The following is an 18,909-nucleotide window of genomic DNA, read 5'->3' as shown; positions in this document are numbered from 1 at the left end:
TTCAGTTCTAGTTCAGTTCTAGTTCAGTTCTAGTTCAGTTCTAGTTCAGTTCTAGTTCAGTTCTAGTTCAGTTCTAGTTCAGTTCTAGTTCAGTTCTAGTTCAGTTCTAGTTCAGTTCTAGTTCAGTTCTAGTTCAGTTCTAGTTCAGTTCTAGTTCAGTTCTAGTTCAGTTCTAGTTCAGTTCTAGTTCAGTTCTAGTTCAGTTCTAGTTCAGTTCTAGTTCTAGTTCAGTTCTAGTTCAGTCTGTTCTAGTTCAGATCTAGTTCAGTTCTAGTTCAGTTCTAGTTCAGTTCTAGTTCAGTTCTAGTTCAGTTCTAGTTCAAGTTCAGTTCTAGTTCAAGTTCAGTTCTAGTTCAAGTTCAGGTCTAGTTCTGTTCTAGTTCTGTTCTTGTTCTGTTCTAGTTCTGTTCTAGTTCTGTTCTAGTTCTGTTCTAGTTCTGTTCTGGTTCTGTTCTAGTTCTGTTCTAGTTCTTTTCTAGTTCTGTTCTAGTTCTGTTCTAGTTCTGTTCTAGTTCTGTTCTAGTTCTGTTCTAGTTCTGTTCTAGTTCAGTTCTAGTTCAATTCTAGTTCAGTTTTAGTTCAGTTCCAGTTGAGTTCTAGTTCAGTTCTAGTTCAGTTCTAGTTCAGTTCCAGTTCATTTCTTATTAAGTTGTCAGCTCTTGTTTAGTTGTGGTCCATTTCCAGTTCATTTCGAATTAACTTCTAGTTCGTTTCGATACTAAACTATGGTTTATTCTTACGATTTTTTTAAATTTCTTAGTATGGCTCACCCTAACTAAGCATAAAGCTTCACACTAAGGTGTTTCATAGTTTTTTTTTATGTTTTACTCATTTTTATAGTATTGGAAAACGGTACGTTATTTCGCACGAGATTCTGATATGAGACCGAAAACAAAAACAACAAAAAACACTCAAATTAAATAAGCAAATCGAATTAGTTTTAGCACTGACGACTACGACGACTGATAACTTTGAATGCTACTCAATATTTGTTATTGTTGCAAATTGTTGTCACTTAAGTAGACGATTTTTAGGCTTCAGATACTTAAAGTTGTATGTGTAAAAATAATTAAGTATTTCAATTAAAGTTTTGCCGATTTCCACCTTTAGACAAAGAACGTACGATAAAAAAGACAAAGGTTTGAAACGATGAGTAAGTTAAGCTTGATGCGATTCGATTCGATGTTTTATTTATAGTTCGATGCGTGTTTGTGTGTTTACAGAGGTTTTCATCAACGCGTTTTTAAAGACTGACAATATTTCCGACAATTCGCCTGCTGTTATAACTTAATCAAATAAATTTTCGTGTTTTAAAATTTGAAAAAAAAAAAATATGTTTTTTTTTTTTGTTTTAGTTTTGCGATAGTGTGAGTAAATTTGTTTGTTTGTGTTTTATTGCTAGAAAATAATATTTGAATTGATTCATTCATTAACTTGAGCATAGAATGAGTCAATGTTTAAAAGTCATTTTTTTAGTTGATTTTCGCATCTTCAAACCTAAATGTAAAGCAGATGTTTAGGGTGGCTGGCTGGTTGGCTAGCTGATGATTGTTGGCTTTGTTATCAAAGCTTTATGGAGCCGTTAGTTTGTTATTTTTAGGTATTTTTAGAAAATGATGTTATTTTAAGTGCGAAACAGCTAATTTTGCTGCAAACTAATAAAATTAAAGAGATACGAGTGTGATTAAAAAGTGCGATTATAGACCGAATATTAATGAAAACGAAATATTATTCGTATAATCTAATCTAAGCAAATACTTGACATAAAATTAAAAAAAAAAAATTAAAAATTATTCGAATAAAATTAATCGATTAAAAACCGATTATTCGAATAATTAGTTGTCAAAGTTGAAAATTATTCGAATAATCGAATAATTTTGAAAAAAATATGCAAATAAGTGAAGATCTTTTATGAGTGATTTCAACTATTTCAAAATATATGCATTCGAAATCACTCAAAAAAAGTAAGCGAATAAAATTATTCGAATAATCTTACAAAATTATGTATTCGAATAATAGAAGAAAATTATTCGTATCAATCAATAAGTAAATATTCGGCTTTAATTTGAAAGTATTTCATTTCATATTTCAAACACGTTTTATAAAATATTCGAATAAATTAATCGAATAAATGTTGTTTATTCGAATATTTTTTCGAATATTACAAAATAGTGAAGTAAACTCTATAACATATACATAATTCTATGTTTTCAAATAAAATTTCTAAACAAAATAGAAGAAAGTTATTCGAATAATCGAATAATTTCGGAAAAAAATAAGCGAATAAAATATGATTTTATTTTCTGAAAATTTGAAGATAAAAAAATAAGTTAATAAAAAATAAAACCAATATAACCATTGAAATAATCGAATAAAATTATACGAATAATCGAATAAAATTATTCGAATAATCGAATAAAATTATTCGAATAATCGAACAAAATTTGTCTAAAACGTATTAAATTACTAAAAAACGACCAATTATTAAATACGGTTGTAACCGAATAACCAATATGCAATTTTTCAAAGCTATTAGTAAACCATACAATTCTCCTTGTGCCCACCACTGCTCTCTCTACATAAACACAAAAAAAACACCCGCTACACTTTTGCTCAGAAATATTTTATGTTTTTGTACAAAAACAAAAAGTAAAGAAGATAGACGGTAGTAATAAAGTTACTTAAACTGACATGCGGTTGATAAATTTTTGAAGGTGTCGAAAAGGGAAACAACTAAATTTTTACGCACTCAGACAGACTAGCAAAAACAACTTAACCTGAAAGCATTTGTAGACAGACAGGCGGGCTGGGACGGACGGACGTCGTTAAGACACATGTTATTGTTTGTGGCTGCCTGAGGGATATAAGTACATATACAGATATCTGCATATTACTGTTGCACATTTTCCGATGTTTTCTTTAATAAAGTTATCAATGTCAAGGAAATGATAATAAACAAAATGATTTTAAAATGACATGTCAATAAATTGGATTGAATTCTATAGGAAAATCAGAAAAAATAACATTAAGAAGTTGTACCATACCGACTATAAGATAGCCTTAAAAACTTTATAGGAAATCTCATAGACTTAATAATAAAGACTTGACTATAGTCAAGATTACGTAGTTACAGCCAAAACAATGAATTACTCTGAACTATAGTCTACGTAGAGTCTAGATTGTAGTCAGGTGTATAGTCTAGTTTATAGTCTAGTTTATAGTCTAGTCTATAGTCTAGCCTATAGTCTAGCCTATAGTCTAGCCTATAGTCTAGTTTATAGTCTAGTCTATAGTCTAGCCTATAGTCTAGTCTATAGTCTAGCCTATAGTCTAGTCTATAGTCTAGTCTATAGTCTAGTCTATAGTCTAGCCTATAGTCTAGCCTATAATCTAGCCTATAGTCTAGTCTATAGATCTAGCCTACAGTCTAACCTATAGTTTAGCCTATAGTCTAGTCTATAGTCTAGCCTATAGTCTAGTCTATAGTCTAGTCTATAGTCTAGTCTATAGTCTAGCCTATAGTCTAGTCTATAGTCTAGCCTATAGTCTAGCCTCTAGTCTAGTCTATAGTATAGTCTATAGTCTAGTCTATAGTCTAGTCTATAGTCTAGTCTATAGTCTAGTCTATAGTCTAGTCTATAGTCTAGTCTATGGTCTAGTCTATAGTCTAGTCTAGTCTAGTCTTAGTCTATCTATAGTCTAGTCTATAGTTCTATAGTCTAGTTAGTCTAGTCTATAGTCTAGTCTATAGTCTAGTCTAGTAGTCTAGTCTATAGTCTAGTCTATAGTCTAGTCTATAGTCTAGTCTATAGTCTAGTCTATAGTCTAGTCTATAGTCTAGTCTATAGTCTAGTCTATCTAGTCTATAGTCTAGTCTATAGTCTAGTCTATAGTCTAGTCTATAGTCTAGTCTATAGTCTAGTCTATAGTCTAGTCTATAGTCTAGTCTATAGTCTAGTCTATAGTCTAGTCTATAGTCTAGTCTATAGTCTAGTCTATAGTCTAGTCTATAGTCTAGTCTATAGTCTAGTCTATAGTCTAGTCTATAGTCTAGTCTATAGTCTAGTCTATAGTCTAGTCTAGTCTAGTCTATAGTCTAGTCTATAGTCTAGTCTATAGTCTAGTCTATAGTCTAGTCTATAGTCTAGTCTATAGTCTAGTCTATAGTCTAGTCTATAGTCTAGTCTATAGTCTAGTCTATAGTCTAGTCTATAGTCTAGTCTATAGTCTAGTCTATAGTCTAGTCTATAGTCTAGTCTATAGTCTAGTCTATAGTCTAGTCTATAGTCTAGTCTATAGTCTAGTCTATAGTCTAGTCTATAGTCTAGTCTATAGTCTAGTCTATAGTCTAGTCTATAGTCTAGTCTATAGTCTAGTCTATAGTCTAGTCTATAGTCTAGTCTATAGTCTAGTCTATAGTCTAGTCTATAGTCTAGTCTATATCTAGTCTATAGTCTAGTCTATAGTCTAGTCTATAGTCTAGTCTATAGTCTAGTCTATAGTCTAGTCTATAGTCTAGTCTATAGTCTAGTCTATAGTCTAGTCTATAGTCTAGTCTATAGTCTAGTCTATAGTCTAGTCTATAGTCTAGTCTATAGTCTAGTCTATAGTCTAGTCTAGTCTAGTCTATAGTCTAGTCTATAGTCTAGTCTATAGTCTAGTCTATAGTCTAGTCTATAGTCTAGTCTATAGTCTAGTCTATAGTCTAGTCTATAGTCTAGTCTATAGTCTAGTCTATAGTCTAGTCTATAGTCTAGTCTATAGTCTAGTCTATAGTCTAGTCTATAGTCTAGTCTATAGTCTAGTCTATAGTCTAGTCTAGTCTATAGTCTAGTCTAGTCTAGTCGTCTATAGTCTATAGTCTAGTCTAGTCTATAGTCTAGTCTAGTCTATAGTCTAGTCTATTGTCTAGTCTATAGTCTAGTCTATAGTCTAGTCTATAGTCTAGTCTATAGTCTAGTCTATAGTCTAGTCTATAGTCTAGTCTATAGTCTAGTCTATAGTCTAGTCTATAGTCTAGTCTATCTATAGTCTAGTCTATAGTCTAGTCTATAGTCTAGTCTATAGTCTAGTCTATAGTCTAGTCTATAGTCTAGTCTATAGTCTAGTCTATAGTCTAGTCTATAGTCTAGTCTATAGTCTAGTCTATAGTCTAGTCTATAGTCTAGTCTATAGTCTAGTCTATAGTCTAGTCTATAGTCTAGTCTATAGTCTAGTCTATAGTCTAGTCTATAGTCTAGTCTATAGTCTAGTCTATAGTCTAGTCTATAGTCTAGTCTATAGTCTAGTCTATAGTCTAGTCTATAGTCTAGTCTATAGTCTAGTCTATAGTCTAGTCTATAGTCTAGTCTATCTAGTCTAGTCTATCTATAGTCTAGTCTATAGTCTAGTCTATAGTCTAGTCTATAGTCTAGTCTATAGTCTAGTCTATAGTCTAGTCTATAGTCTAGTCTATAGTCTAGTCTATAGTCTAGTCTATAGTCTAGTCTATAGTCTAGTCTATAGTCTAGTCTATAGTCTAGTCTATAGTCTAGTCTATAGTCTAGTCTATAGTCTAGTCTATAGTCTAGTCTATCTAGTCTATAGTCTAGTCTATTCTAGTCTATAGTCTATAGTCTAGTCTATAGTCTAGTCTATAGTCTAGTCTATAGTCTAGTCTATAGTCTAGTCTATAGTCTAGTCTATAGTCTAGTCTATAGTCTAATCTATAGTCTAGTCTATAGTCTAGTCTATAGTCTAGTCTATAGTCTAGTCTATAGTCTAGTCTATAGTCTAGTCTATAGTCTAGTCTATAGTCTAGTCTATAGTCTAGTCTTCTAGTCTATAGTCTAGTCTATAGTCTAGTCTATAGTCTAGTCTATAGTCAAGTCTAGTCTATAGTCAAGTCTAGTCTAGTCTATAGTCTAGTCTAGTCTATAGTCTAGTCTAGTCTATAGTCTAGTCTATAGTCTAGTCTATAGTCTAGTCTATAGTCTAGTCTATAGTCTAGTCTATAGTCTAGTCTATAGTCTAGTCTATAGTCTAGTCTATAGTCTAGTCTATAGTCTAGTCTATAGTCTAGTCTATAGTCTAGTCTATAGTCTAGTCTATAGTCTAGTCTATAGTCTAGTCTATAGTCTAGTGTATAGTCTAGTCTATAGTCTAGTCTATAGTCTAGTCTATAGTCTAGTCTATAGTCTAGTCTATAGTCTAGTCTATAGTCTAGTCTATAGTCTAGTCTATAGTCTTGTCTATAGTCTAGTCTATAGTCTAGTCTATAGTCTAGTCTATAGTCTAGTCTATAGTCTAGTCTATAGTCTAGTCTATAGTCTAGTCTATAGTCTAGTCTATAGTCTAGTCTATAGTCTAGTCTATAGTCTAGTCTATAGTCTAGTCTATAGTCTAGTCTATAGTCTAGTCTATAGTCTAGTCTATAGTCTAGTCTATAGTCTAGTCTATAGTCTAGTCTATAGTCTAGTCTATAGTCTAGTCTATAGTCTAAACTATGGTCAAGCCTACAGTCAGTACTATTATAGTCATAACTATAGGCTGGACTATAGGCAAAACTATTGACTGGTCTATAGTCCTGACTATAGACTGAACTATAGTTTAGACAATAGACTGGTTTAGCTAAGACTATAGACTGGACTATATATAGTTACAGTACAAACTACAGACTAGACTGAAGGTAAGTCTAGATTATAGTAAAATTTAATATCAAAACAGTAAGTACTTGGTGTAAGGTGCAAAACTGAATAAATCTAACCGTTTTAAACAAAAGTGAAATTAATATTAATAATTAAATAGCAAATAATTTAAACCAAAAAGACACGCAAATCGTTCTATATGCAGTCACTCAGTGTCAATCAATATTGCATAAAACCTCAATGTTTTTAGTTATTTGGTTAAAGTTATAAGATCTTAAAAAAACTACCGATTTAGAAAAATAAAAGTTAAAGAAAAGAAAAAAAACAGTTGAGGTTTTTCGTTTATAATTTGCTTTAAACATAACAGCTGAATATGTTGGGTTGCTGGTGGTGGAGGTGTTGAGGCAGCAACTATATAAAATTGTGGTTAGAAGAAAAAAATCTTAAGAAAAAAACATTTGATACTTTCGTTGCCCATACATATATTAAATCTATAAATATATAGGCCACTTATTCGCAACAACTATTTCTACTACTGACTCAATTCTTCCTGTTTATGGGGCAAACGAACGGAATAAAATTACTTTCATTTAAAGTACATTTGTACTTAGTTTGTAACATGTTTATAATTAGAATTTTCTTTTTGTTAATAAAAAACAGATGCTTTTATTGTGTTAAAAAAATTAAAAAAATAAACTGAAGTTATCTTTCAGTCATATTTCACAAACTCCACTTAAACTTCAGCCGATTGGTCGTCGTCAGTGTTTATTGAAAAGTATTTTTATATGCTGCGCCTGTTTGCCAACCAACCATTAAATAAATCGCAAATAAATTTTCTCACTCTTACACTTTATAAAGTTTAAACTCAGAAAACAACAAGATCAAAGTAAATTTATTTAAGAATTTTTAGCATTTTAAAATTTCCGGTTTTTTGTTGGTTTTATTTGTGATTTAACAGATTCTGCTTAATCTAGAAATGTTAATAACATAGCAGTTTAAATAATGTTAAATAATTCCTGTTACTTAACATTTACTTAATAGTGTTTTTAATGATTTAGTTAACATTGTTGTTTTTACATTTGGTCTAGTTGATCTATTTTTATTTGCCTCCTAAAAGTAGGCTTCATAAATGTGCTATACATGATCGTGCAGAGATTTAACATTAAATTTTAACACCATTGATTGCTAGATCGGAACAAAATGTTCTGTCCAAAAACAAAAACATTAATGTTTTTTATATTTTGCTTATGCAAAATCAATCGATTATTCGAAAACAATTTAACGACTTGTTTGTGTTTGCAAAAACATCAAATATTCTTGGTGTTGTTCTAGTTCAGTTCTAGTTCAGTTCTAGTTCAGTTCTAGTTCAGTTCTAGTTCAGTTCTAGTTCAGTTCTAGTTCAGTTCTAGTTCAGTTCTAGTTCAGTTCTAGTTCAGTTCTAGTTCAGTTCTAGTTCAGTTCTAGTTCAGTTCTAGTTCAGTTCTAGTTCAGTTCTAGTTCAGTTCTAGTTCAGTTCTAGTTCAGTTCTAGTTCAGTTCTAGTTCAGTTCTAGTTCAGTTCTAGTTCAGTTCTAGTTCAGTTCTAGTTCAGTTCTAGTTCAGTTCTAGTTCAGTTCTAGTTCAGTTCTAGTTCAGTTCTAGTTCAGTTCTAGTTCAGTTCTAGTTCAGTTCTAGTTCAGTTCTAGTTCAGTTCTAGTTCAGTTCTAGTTCAGTTCTAGTTCAGTTCTAGTTCAGTTCTAGTTCAGTTCTAGTTCAGTTCTAGTTCAGTTCTAGTTCAGTTCTAGTTCAGTTCTAGTTCAGTTCTAGTTCAGTTCTAGTTCAGTTCTAGTTCAGTTCTAGTTCAGTTCTAGTTCAGTTCTAGTTCAGTTCTAGTTCAGTTCTAGTTCAGTTCTAGTTCAGTTCTAGTTCAGTTCTAGTTCAGTTCTAGTTCAGTTCTAGTTCAGTTCTAGTTCAGTTCTAGTTCAGTTCTAGTTCAGTTCTAGTTCAGTTCTAGTTCAGTTCTAGTTCAGTTCTAGTTCAGTTCTAGTTCAGTTCTAGTTCAGTTCTAGTTCAGTTCTAGTTCAGTTCTAGTTCAGTTCTAGTTCAGTTCTAGTTCAGTTCTAGTTCAGTTCTAGTTCAGTTCTAGTTCTGTTCTAGTTCTGTTCTAGTTCTGTTCTAGTTCTGTTCTAGTTCTGTTTTAGTTCTGTTCTAGTTCTGTTCTAGTTCTGTTCTAGTTCTGTTCTAGTTCTGTTCTAGTTCTGTTCTAGTTCTGTTCTAGTTCTGTTCTAGTTCTGTTCTAGTTCTGTTCTAGTTCTGTTCTAGTTCTGTTCTAGTCTGTTCTAGTTCTGTTCTAGTTCAGTTCTAGTTCTGTTCTAGTTCTGTTCTAGTTCTGTTCTAGTTCAGTTCTAGTTCAGTTTCTAGTTCTGTCTAGTCTGTTCTAGTTCTGTTCTAGTTCTGTTCTAGTTCTGTTCTAGTTCTGTTCTAGTTCTGTTCTAGTTCTGTTCTAGTTCTTTCTAGTTCTGTTCTAGTTCTGTTCTAGTTCTGTTCTAGTTCTGTTCTAGTTCTGTTCTAGTTCTGTTCTAGTTCTGTTCTAGTTCTGTTCTAGTTCTGTTCTAGTTCGTTAGTCTGTTCTAGTTCTGTTCTAGTTCTGTTCTAGTTCTGTTCTAGTTCTGTTCTAGTTCTGTTCTAGTTCTGTTCTAGTTCTGTTCTAGTTCTGTTCTAGTTCTGTTCTAGTTCTGTTCTAGTTCTGTTCTAGTTCTGTTCTAGTTCTGTTCTAGTTCTGTTCTAGTTCTGTTCTAGTTCTGTTCTAGTTCTGTTCTAGTTCTGTTCTAGTTCTGTTCTAGTTCTGTTCTAGTTCTGTTCTAGTTCTGTTCTAGTTCTGTTCAAGTTCATTTATATTTCTGTTCTAGTTCTGTTCTAGTTCATTTATAGTTCTGTTCTAGTTCTGTTCTAGTTCTGTTCTAGTTCTGTTCTAGTTCTGTTCTAGTTCTGTTCTAGTTCTGTTCTAGTTCTGTTCAAGTTCTGTTCTAGTTCTGTTCTAGTTCTGTTCTAGTTCTGTTCTAGTTCTGTTCTAGTTCTGTTCTAGTTCTGTTCTAGTTCTGTTTCTAGTTCTGTTCTAGTTCTGTTCTAGTTCTGTTCTGTTTGATTAGGGAATTTAAAAGTTTCCTTACCTTACAAATACCATCAATACACATAGCTCGACCGCTATAATTCGATCTATAATATTCAGCAGGCTTCTCACAAGCAGTTCCATCAATAACGGTGGCATTTAAAGTGGCAAAATATTTCATGCCTAAAGGTTTGCAATTCAGCTCACACTCAGCATCATCTAAAGAAAAATTATAATTTAAATATTTTAGATAACAAATTTAAAAAATTTAGTTTGGAAACCAATAGCACACCTTTAACATACGGCTCCCACGTAAATTGTTGACCCTGAAAATCCACATTATTATAAGACGAACATTGTAAAGCTCTAAAATCTTCCAAATGAGAAGGACAAGGCTAGAAAATAGGGAAAATAAATTTTGAATTGAGAAACCGACAGCAGTTAAGAAATAATCCATTACCTGTTCATTGCACAATTGATAACGTTTATAGACGCCAATGCAATTTTTGCTTAAATATAATTTGCCAGTGGAGACATTTCTGGAAGAAAACAAAAAATAAACATGTTAAATATTATTTTAACAATTTATAAAAAATTCTTAGAAAATTTTTAGTTTTTTTATTGAAATTTATTTCCTTATTAAACAGTTTCCAAGAATCAAATTAATATGGCGACTGACTGAAATAATTTATAGCTCAAGTCATCATTTGAATATCAAATACTAATTATGTTATGATATTTTGGTATAAAAACAATCATTCATATCATGTCATTGTCATAACAATGATTCTCAATATCAAACTTAAGTAATCAGCTGTAAAAGTCATAGAAAAGAGTGGAGGGTAGAGATTACTCATTTTCAACAATTCTTTTAAATTTTTCTGAAAATTTATACCATCCCTCGTTATTTCATAGAATTTTGAAAAAATTATTAAATTTATTTTATGATTAATGGCTAAATATTTCTCTCGAGTTAAACGCCATAAATAATGTCAAGTTCATTTAAATTTAACAAATTTTTCCTCAACATGTCATTCAATTCTTGTAGATCTAACTTAAAGTTATGCCAGACATGTGTGAACTCTCCAGTGACATAATTTCCAATTCAAAGAAATTTTGTATGAAAAAAAAAAATATTTCACAAAACTATGTTTATTAGTTGTTAATTAACCATTGAGTAAACATAAGGAAGTTTATGCAAATAATACAAATATTATTAAAATACCAGAGGTTTCCCCTCCAGTCCTTTGTCCTACACTTGAAATTATCAGTAAGAGAAAATGTCATTAAATTTGTTTACTTTTTAAATTAAAAAACAAAAAAAAACAAAACAAATTCTTTATAAATAAATAATTAATAGTAAAATTTAATCTTGTTGTTTACAACAATTAATAATAAAGTCACTGGCATTTGAAGGTAGTTTTGATTTAATAATATTGTGGAAAAGAGGAATATTAAAATATAAAGAAATTGTTGTTGTCAAGAGGAAGAATTACAGAAGTGAGTAATCGAATTAATGAGAATTTAGGAATTCTAACAAGAACTGAACCAGAACAGAACTAGAACAGAACTAGAACAGAACTAGAACAGAACTAGCACATAGAACAGAACTAGAACAGAACTAGAACAGAACTAGAACAGAACTAGAACAGAATAGAACATAATTAGAACAAAATTAGAACAGAACAGAACTAGAACAGAACTAGAACAGACTAGAACAGAACTAGAACAGAACTAGAACAGAACTAGAACATAACTAGAACAGAACTAGAACAGAACTAGAACAGAACTAGAACAGAACTAGAACAGAACTAGAACAGAACTAGAACAGAACTAGAACAAACTAGAACAGAACTAGAACAGAACTAGAACAGAACTAAACAGAACTAGAACAGAACTAGAACAGACTAGAACAGAACTAGAACAGAACTAGAACAGAACTAGAACAGAACTAGAACAGAACTAGAACAGAACTAGAACAGAACTAGAACAGAACTAGAACAGAACTAGACAGAACTAGAACAGAACTAGAACAGAACTAGAACAGAACTAGAACAAGAACTAGAACAGAACTAGAACTAGAACAGAACTAGAACAGAACTAGAACAGAACTAGAACAGAACTAGAACAGAACTAGAACAGAACTAGAACAGAACTAGAACAGAACTAGAACAGAACTAGAACAGAACTAGAACAGAACTAGAACAGAACTAGAACAGAACTAGAACAGAACTAGAACAGAACTAGAACAGAACTAGAACAGAACTAGAACAGAACTAGAACAGAACTAGAACAGAACTAGAACAGAACTAGAACAGAACTAGAACAGAACTAGAACAGAACTAGAACAGAACTAGAACAGAACTAGAACAGAACTAGAACAGAACTAGAACAGAACTAGAACAGAACTAGAACAGAACTAGAACAGAACTAGAACAGAACTAGAACAGAACTAGAACAGAACTAGAACAGAACTAGAACAGAACTAGAACAGAACTAGAACAGAACTAGAACAGAACTAGAACAGAACTAGAACAGAACTAGAACAGAACTAGAACAGAACTAAAACTAGAACAGACTAGAACAGAACTAGAACAGAACTAGAACAGAACTAGAACAGAAACTAGAAACAGAACTAGAACAGAACTAGAACAGAACTAGAACAGAACTAGAACAGAACTAGAACAGAACTAGAACAGAACTAGAACAGAACTAGAACAGAACTAGAACAGAACTAGAACAGAACTAGAACAGAACTAGAACAGAACTAGAACAGAAACTAGAACAGAACTAGAACAGAACTAGAACAGAACTAGAACAGAACTAGAACAGAACTAGAACAGAACTAGAACAGAACTAGAACAGAACTAGAACAGAACTAGAACAGAACTAGAACAGAACTAGAACAGAACTAGAACAGAACTAGAACAGAACTAGAACAGAACTAGAACAGAACTAGAACAGAACTAGAAGAACTAGAACAGAACTAGAACAGAACTAGAACAGAACTAGAACAGAACTAGAACAGAACTAGAACAGAACTAGAAACAGAACTAGAACAGAACTAGAACAGAACTAGAAACAGAACTAGAACAGAACAGAACTAGAACAGAACTAGAACAGAACTAGAACAGAACTAGAACAGAACTAGAACAGAACTAGAACAGAACTAGAACAGAACTAGAACACAACTAGAACAGAACTAGAACAAAACTAGAACAGAACTAGAACAGAAGCAGAACAGAACTAGAACAGAACTAGAACAGAACTAGAACAAAACTAGAACAAAACTAGAACAGAACTCGAACAGAACTAGAACAGAACTAGAACAGAACTAGAACATAACTAGAACAAAACTAGAACAGAACTAGAACATAACTAGAACAGAACTAGAAACTACATATGAACTACAAACGATCTACAACTGATCTAGATTTCAACTAGAACTAAACTAGATTTCAACTAGAACAGAACTAGAACAGAACTAGAACTGAACTAGAACTGAACTAGAACTGAACTAGAACTGAACTAGAACTGAACTAGAACTGAACTAGAACTGAACTAGAACTGAACTAGAACAGAACTAGAACAGAACTAGAACAGAACTAGAAACTACATATGAACTACAAACGATCTACAACTGATCTAGATTTCAACTAGACGATCTACAACTGATCTAGATTTCAACTAGAACTAAACTAGATTTCAACTAGAACAGAACTAGAACAGAACTAGAACTGAACTAGAACTGAACTAGAACTGAACTAGAACTGAACTAGAACTGATCTAGAACTGAACTAGAACAGAACTAGAACTGAACTAGAACTGAACTAGAACAGAACTAGAACAGAACTAGAACAGAACTAGAACAGAACTAGAAACTACATATGAACTACAAACGATCTACAACTGATCTAGATTTCAACTAGAACTAAACTAGATTTCAACTAGAACAGAACTAGAACAGAACTAGAACTGAACTAGAACTGAACTAGAACTGAACTAGAACTGAACCAGAACAGAACTAGAACTGAACTAGAACTGAACTAGAACAGAACTATAACGAACTAGAACAGAACTAGAACAGAACTAGAACAGAACTAGAACAGAACTAGAACAGAACTAGAACAGAACTAGAACAGAACTAGAACAGAACTAGAACAGAACTAGAACAGAACTAGAACAGAACTAGAACAGAACTAGAACAGAACTAGAACAGAACTAGAACAGAACTAGAACAGAACTAAAACTGAACTAGATCTTTAATTGATCTAAAACTGAGCTAGTGTGGAAATAGAATTTGACGTACATATTTACATTTAGTGCCACTGTTCGTATTACAATAAATAGTTTGTTGACATTTTTCCGCTAATAAAAGTATTTACAGGGTCAAGCAAGAGCGACAATAAAGAGTCTAGAATTAATGAGTGGGTGTTAACATGATAATGCAAAGCGTTATCAATAAAAAAAATAAACAGATTTAAAAAATTTCAAAAATTTTTACTAGAACTAGAATTTTTTTTATGTAAAATCATCAATAAATAGTATATGGTTTTGTATAATATGTCTGGCCCTGACTTATATACATAGATCTATATAATTATGCATTTCTCCCACTCAAAGCTGATTGTAGTTTGAATATAATATATATATATATTTTTGCAAATCACTGACAGCCATCTCTTGACATGTTTTATTACGTTTTATTATATTTAAATTATTTTTCCAATTTCAAACTGAAATTATCGATGATTTCATGTGACTCGCTAGAATTTATTTATTAATTTTAAATATACTATATAATAATCTATATAAAATTGTAATACAAATCAGTACATTTTTAAAAAAAAAAAGTCTATGGCGATTATGCATTCACATTTTTTTTTCACATTTTCTTGCGATAAGAATTCCTTTATTTTTACGAAAACAGAAAAGAAATCTCAAAACTGTTTAAACGAGGCATTTATAAAAAACGAAAAACAGTTTTAAAACAATTGTTTAATAGTAAAGATCAATAAAAAATATTTAAATTTATTTGCACTAAATAGCACAAATTTGATTTATTTTGACACCAAAAAAAAAACAAAAAAACCGGGAGGAAAATTTTATAAATTCACATCAAATTACCTTATATTGTATAAAAAGTGAAATATTATAAAGAAAAAAACTTTTAAGAAATAATGGCCTTAAATTGGAAATTATGTATTTTAATAGCATTATTTAGCAGTCAAGTGAGTGATATCAATAATTTTTAATTAATAAAGTATTTCCATTATAAATCATCCATTAATTATTTAAACCAGTTAAAACTTGAAAAAATTGATTGAAAATCGTTAAATATTTATATTTTAATGATTAAAGTCCATTAAATCTAAAACAAGTGTTTAAATAGGACTAAATTACTATTAGAAAAAATATTAAAATGTGTTTATTAGGGTGTTCATTTTTTACTTGTTCTACGACCAAACGTAAATATCTGACACAAATCGAATAAAGTTATCTTGCACCATATCGGCCTCGAACTAAGGAAATAATTTTATAAAGCAAAACAATTTCAGCATACATCTACTTTCCATAAAGATATATCCATAGAGGTGTATATCTGTTTGTCAAAACCCCGTCGAAAATTTGCAGAATTTAAACAATTTGGTTAATTTTGAAAAATGTCTAACCATCAGAGAATAGAACCAGAACAGAACTAGAACTGGACCAGAACTAGAACAGCACTAGAATAGAACTAGAAATTTTATTACTCTGGTTTGTGATTAACATGTTTTTAACTGGCAGACGGACATTAATTTTTATATGTACCCAGAACCCTTTCCGAACTTTTCCCGGAGGTAACAATAATTGAACAATATTGCATCAGAAAAAAATTTCACAATAAGCCAATTCTACTTAATTCAGTTTTAGCTTAGTTGAAGTTCAGTTCTAAACAGAGGGAAAAAGAAATATACACGCTCGGTACCAAATTGACAGCAAAGTGTGTATAATTTTTCAATAAAATCCGTTGCTAAAGTATATACATACGTATGTGTATAAAATTTAGATTTCAACAACGAGTGTTGTTGTACGTTTGTATATACTTTGACAACGGATGTTATTGGAAAATTATATACACTTTGGTGACAATTTATTTTTTATTACTTTTTGCCTCTATGTGGTTCAGTTCTAGCTAAGTTCCAGTCCTAGTTCAGTTCAACATTAATTCGAGTTCAGTTATAGTTTAGTTCTAGTTCAGTTCTAGTTCAGTTCTAGTTCAGTTCTAGTTCAGTTCTAGTTCAGTTCTAGTTCAGTTCTAGTTCAGTTCTAGTTCAGTTCTAGTTCAATTCTAGTTCAGTTCTAGTGCAGTTCTATTTCAGTTCTATTTCAGTTCTAGTTCAGTTCTAGTTCAGTTCTAGTTCAGTTCTATTTCAGTTCTATTTCAGTTCTATTTCAGTTCTAGTTCTGTCTAGTTCTGTTCTAGTTCTGTTCTAGTCTGTTCTAGTTCTGTTCTAGTTCTGTTCTAGTTCTGTTCTAGTTCTGTTCTAGTTCTGTTCTAGTTCTGTTCTAGTTCTGTTCTAGTTCTGTTCTGTTCTAGTTCTGTTCTAGTTCTGTTCTAGTTCTGTTCTAGTTCTGTTCTAGTTCTGTTCTAGTTCTGTTCTAGTTCTGTTCTAGTTCTGTTCTAGTCTGTTCTAGTTCTGTTCTAGTTCTGTTCTAGTTCTGTTCTAGTTCTGTTCTAGTTCTGTTCTAGTTCTGTTCTAGTTCTGTTCTAGTTCTGTTCTAGTTCTGTTCTAGTTCTGTTCTAGTTCTGTTCTAGTTCTGTTCTAGTTCTGTTCTAGTTCTGTTCTAGTTCTGTTCTAGTTCTGTTCTAGTTCGTTCTAGTTCTGTACTAGTTATGTTCTAGTTCTAGTTCTGTTCTAGTTCTGTTTCTAGTTTTGTTCTAGTTCTGTTCTAGTTCTGTTCTAGTTCTGTTCTAGTTCTGTTTTAGTTCTGTTCTAGTTCTGTTCTAGTTCTGTTCTAGTTCTGTTCTAGTTCTGTTCTAGCTCTGTTCTAGTTCTGTTCTAGCTCTGTTCTAGTTCAGTTCTAGTTCAGTTCTATTTCAGATCTATTTCAGTCTAGTTCTGTTCTAGTTCTGTTCTAGTTCTGTTCTAGTTCTGTTCTAGTTCTGTTCTAGTTCTGTTCTAGTTCTGTTCTAGTTCTGTTCTAGTTCTGTTCTAGTTCTGTTCTAGTTCTGTTCTAGTTCTGTTCTAGTTCTGTTCTAGTTCTGTTCTAGTTCTGTTCTAGTTCTGTTCTAGTTCTGTTCTAGTTCAGTTCTAGTTCAGTTCTAGTTGAAATCTAGTTTAGTTCTAGTTCTAGTTGAAATCTAGATCAGTTGTAGATCGTTTGTAGTTCATATGTAGTGCATTTCTGTTTCTAGTTTTGTTCTAGTTCTGTTCTAGTTCTGTTCTAGTTCTAGTTCTGTTCTAGTTCTGTTTTAGTTCTGTTCCACTTCTGTTCCAGTTCTGTTCTAGTTCTGTTCTAGTTCTGTTCTAGTTCTGTTCTAGTTCTGTTCTAGTTCTGTTCTAGTTCTGTTCTAGTTCTGTTCTAGTTCTGTTTTAGCTCTGTTCTAGTTCTGTTCTAGTTCTGTTCTAGTTCTGTTCAAGTTCAGTACTAGTTCAGTTCCGTTCTAGTTCTGTTCCAGTTTGTTGTCAATTCCATCCACGCTTATTTAGAAAACTAATCTTTTAGAGATATTTTTAATAAAACTTTGCTTATCTCTCTCTTGCTCTCTTCCAGCTAACACACTCATTCATCATTTTGGATCCCACCGGTTGTCAGCTAAGTGACAACGAACTCTCACCACCAAATCCGAAATGTTCTTGGATTGAGAAGGCTCTCAAAAGTTTACCCAAATATCGTAATTTTTTCGCCGGTCTGTTACAAGAAGCGAGCGGTGAGTTTGCCTATGAGCTGCAGGAAATTTTTAATGCAATTTGTGAAGCCATGGTGGAAAATGATCGCAGAAAGCAGCGTGAACAATTGACGATAGCCAAATGGTTGATGGATAATAATAAGAAATTAAATGAGTACTTATTAAAGAAGGGAATTTGGAAGATATAAGATATTGTAATAAGATTATTGAAAACTTATGTTAGTTTTTTATTATATCTTTTCTTCTTAATATAAAAAAAAACAAATAGTTTAAATGAATAAGTTTAGTTTTAAAATATGAATAATTTTTTGGGGCACCATTTAAAAAAACAGTAGTATTATTGTAATGTTTTCTTTATCATAATAATAAAATATATTTTATATAAAAAAAGGATGTTGTTCAGATGTGGTTCACTTTCGCTTAACCCAAAAATAACTCGAATAAATCAAACCACGATTCATCACTATCCTCATCATAATCTTCTTCCAAGTTTTTCAAAGCCTCGGCCAAAGTTTTAAGCTGTTCGGGATTATTAAGTAATTCCTGTAGAAAATTTTGCATTTTAGGATTGTCCAATAAAGAATGTCCTTTCAAAAGTTCTAAAATTTCTTCAAAATATTTCTTATGTTCATCACTTAAAGTGGAATTATTATTTCCAGGGCTTGAACTTGATTGCTGTTTAAATTTTTGATAACGTTTCAAAACTTTTGCAGCTTCTTTAACACTTTCACTATCTTGTAGATCATGTTGCAGTAAGAGGGCTTTATATTTGGTATCTACAGGCAGGTGATTATTTTGCTGTAATATTGTTAATTCTCCCAGAGCCACTTTAAGTTGATTACTTATGTTCTCATATTCAGCAACATATTTTGTAAATCGTTCGATAGCTTGTTGAACTTGTTGCTCTTCTTCCTTAGTGATGTTTCCGGTGGTGATAATTTTCGCTTTTTTCAATTTAACTCGTTCTTCATTTAATTCCCCATTCAATTTCAGATCTCTGATATCTTTCTCAGGATTTTTTAGCAATAACTGATCAATTTTACTATTAATATATTTGCTTACTTCTGGACTGAAGATCTCTTCCACAAACTGGGTTAGTTTGGTCTCTTTGTCTTCTCCATTATTTTCTCCTCCTGCCCTTGTGGCTGCCAACTTAACAAACATCACAAATATCAATAATATATGCATGTTCTTCAAATGACTTTGCAATCAAAACTGTTATTCAAACCACAAATTTACTGCTATTTGTTTAAATTTTTTCTTAAAAAAATTTTGAATTCTAAACAATTTTCCAATTTCCTA

The 18,909-nt window shown here is 31.6% G+C and overlaps 2 protein-coding genes across 2 annotated transcripts in view; one reads left to right on the top strand and one right to left on the bottom strand.

Annotated features, from left to right (window-relative positions):
* LOC119613739 (A disintegrin and metalloproteinase with thrombospondin motifs 6-like) overlaps window positions 1-10,278 on the bottom strand; it is a gene marked incomplete at its 5' end in the record, with an annotated part of 41,784 nt that extends 31,506 nt beyond the window's left edge. Inside the window, 3 exons of the mRNA XM_037969783.1 lie at window positions 9,775-9,932; window positions 10,006-10,108; window positions 10,174-10,278. Of these exons, the coding sequence (XP_037825711.1) occupies window positions 9,775-9,932; window positions 10,006-10,108; window positions 10,174-10,278 (366 nt within the window). The remainder of the gene's footprint in view (window positions 1-9,774; window positions 9,933-10,005; window positions 10,109-10,173) is intronic.
* Window positions 10,279-14,707: 4,429 nt separating this feature from the next.
* Window positions 14,708-18,000, top strand: LOC119613740. Its single transcript, XM_037969784.1, has 2 exons — window positions 14,708-14,944; window positions 17,472-18,000. The coding sequence occupies exons 1-2, from the start codon at window positions 14,894-14,896 to the stop codon at window positions 17,793-17,795; spliced, it is 375 nt and encodes a 124-aa protein (XP_037825712.1). The 5' UTR covers window positions 14,708-14,893; the 3' UTR covers window positions 17,796-18,000.
* Window positions 18,001-18,909: the final 909 nt, after the last annotated feature.

Source organism: Lucilia sericata, unplaced genomic scaffold (assembly GCF_015586225.1).
Source record: "Lucilia sericata isolate MDLA Ls3-8-SP2 unplaced genomic scaffold, ASM1558622v1 Contig002283F_arrow, whole genome shotgun sequence".
Lineage (NCBI taxonomy): Eukaryota > Metazoa > Arthropoda > Insecta > Diptera > Calliphoridae > Lucilia > Lucilia sericata.
Note: the sequence above shows the minus strand (reverse complement) of the source record. Positions and strands in the feature narration are given on the sequence as shown.

What these genes read in the sequence shown, in the direction of transcription:
- LOC119613740 (XM_037969784.1), top strand. Translation starts at nt 14,894, where the DNA reads ATGGCCTTAAATTGGAAATTATGTATTTTAATAGCATTATTTAGCAGT. An exon ending in TAGCATTATTTAGCAGTCAA is followed by an intron (nt 14,945 to 17,471) that starts GTGAGTGATATC and finishes GCTCTCTTCCAG; the next exon opens with CTAACACACTCATTCATCAT.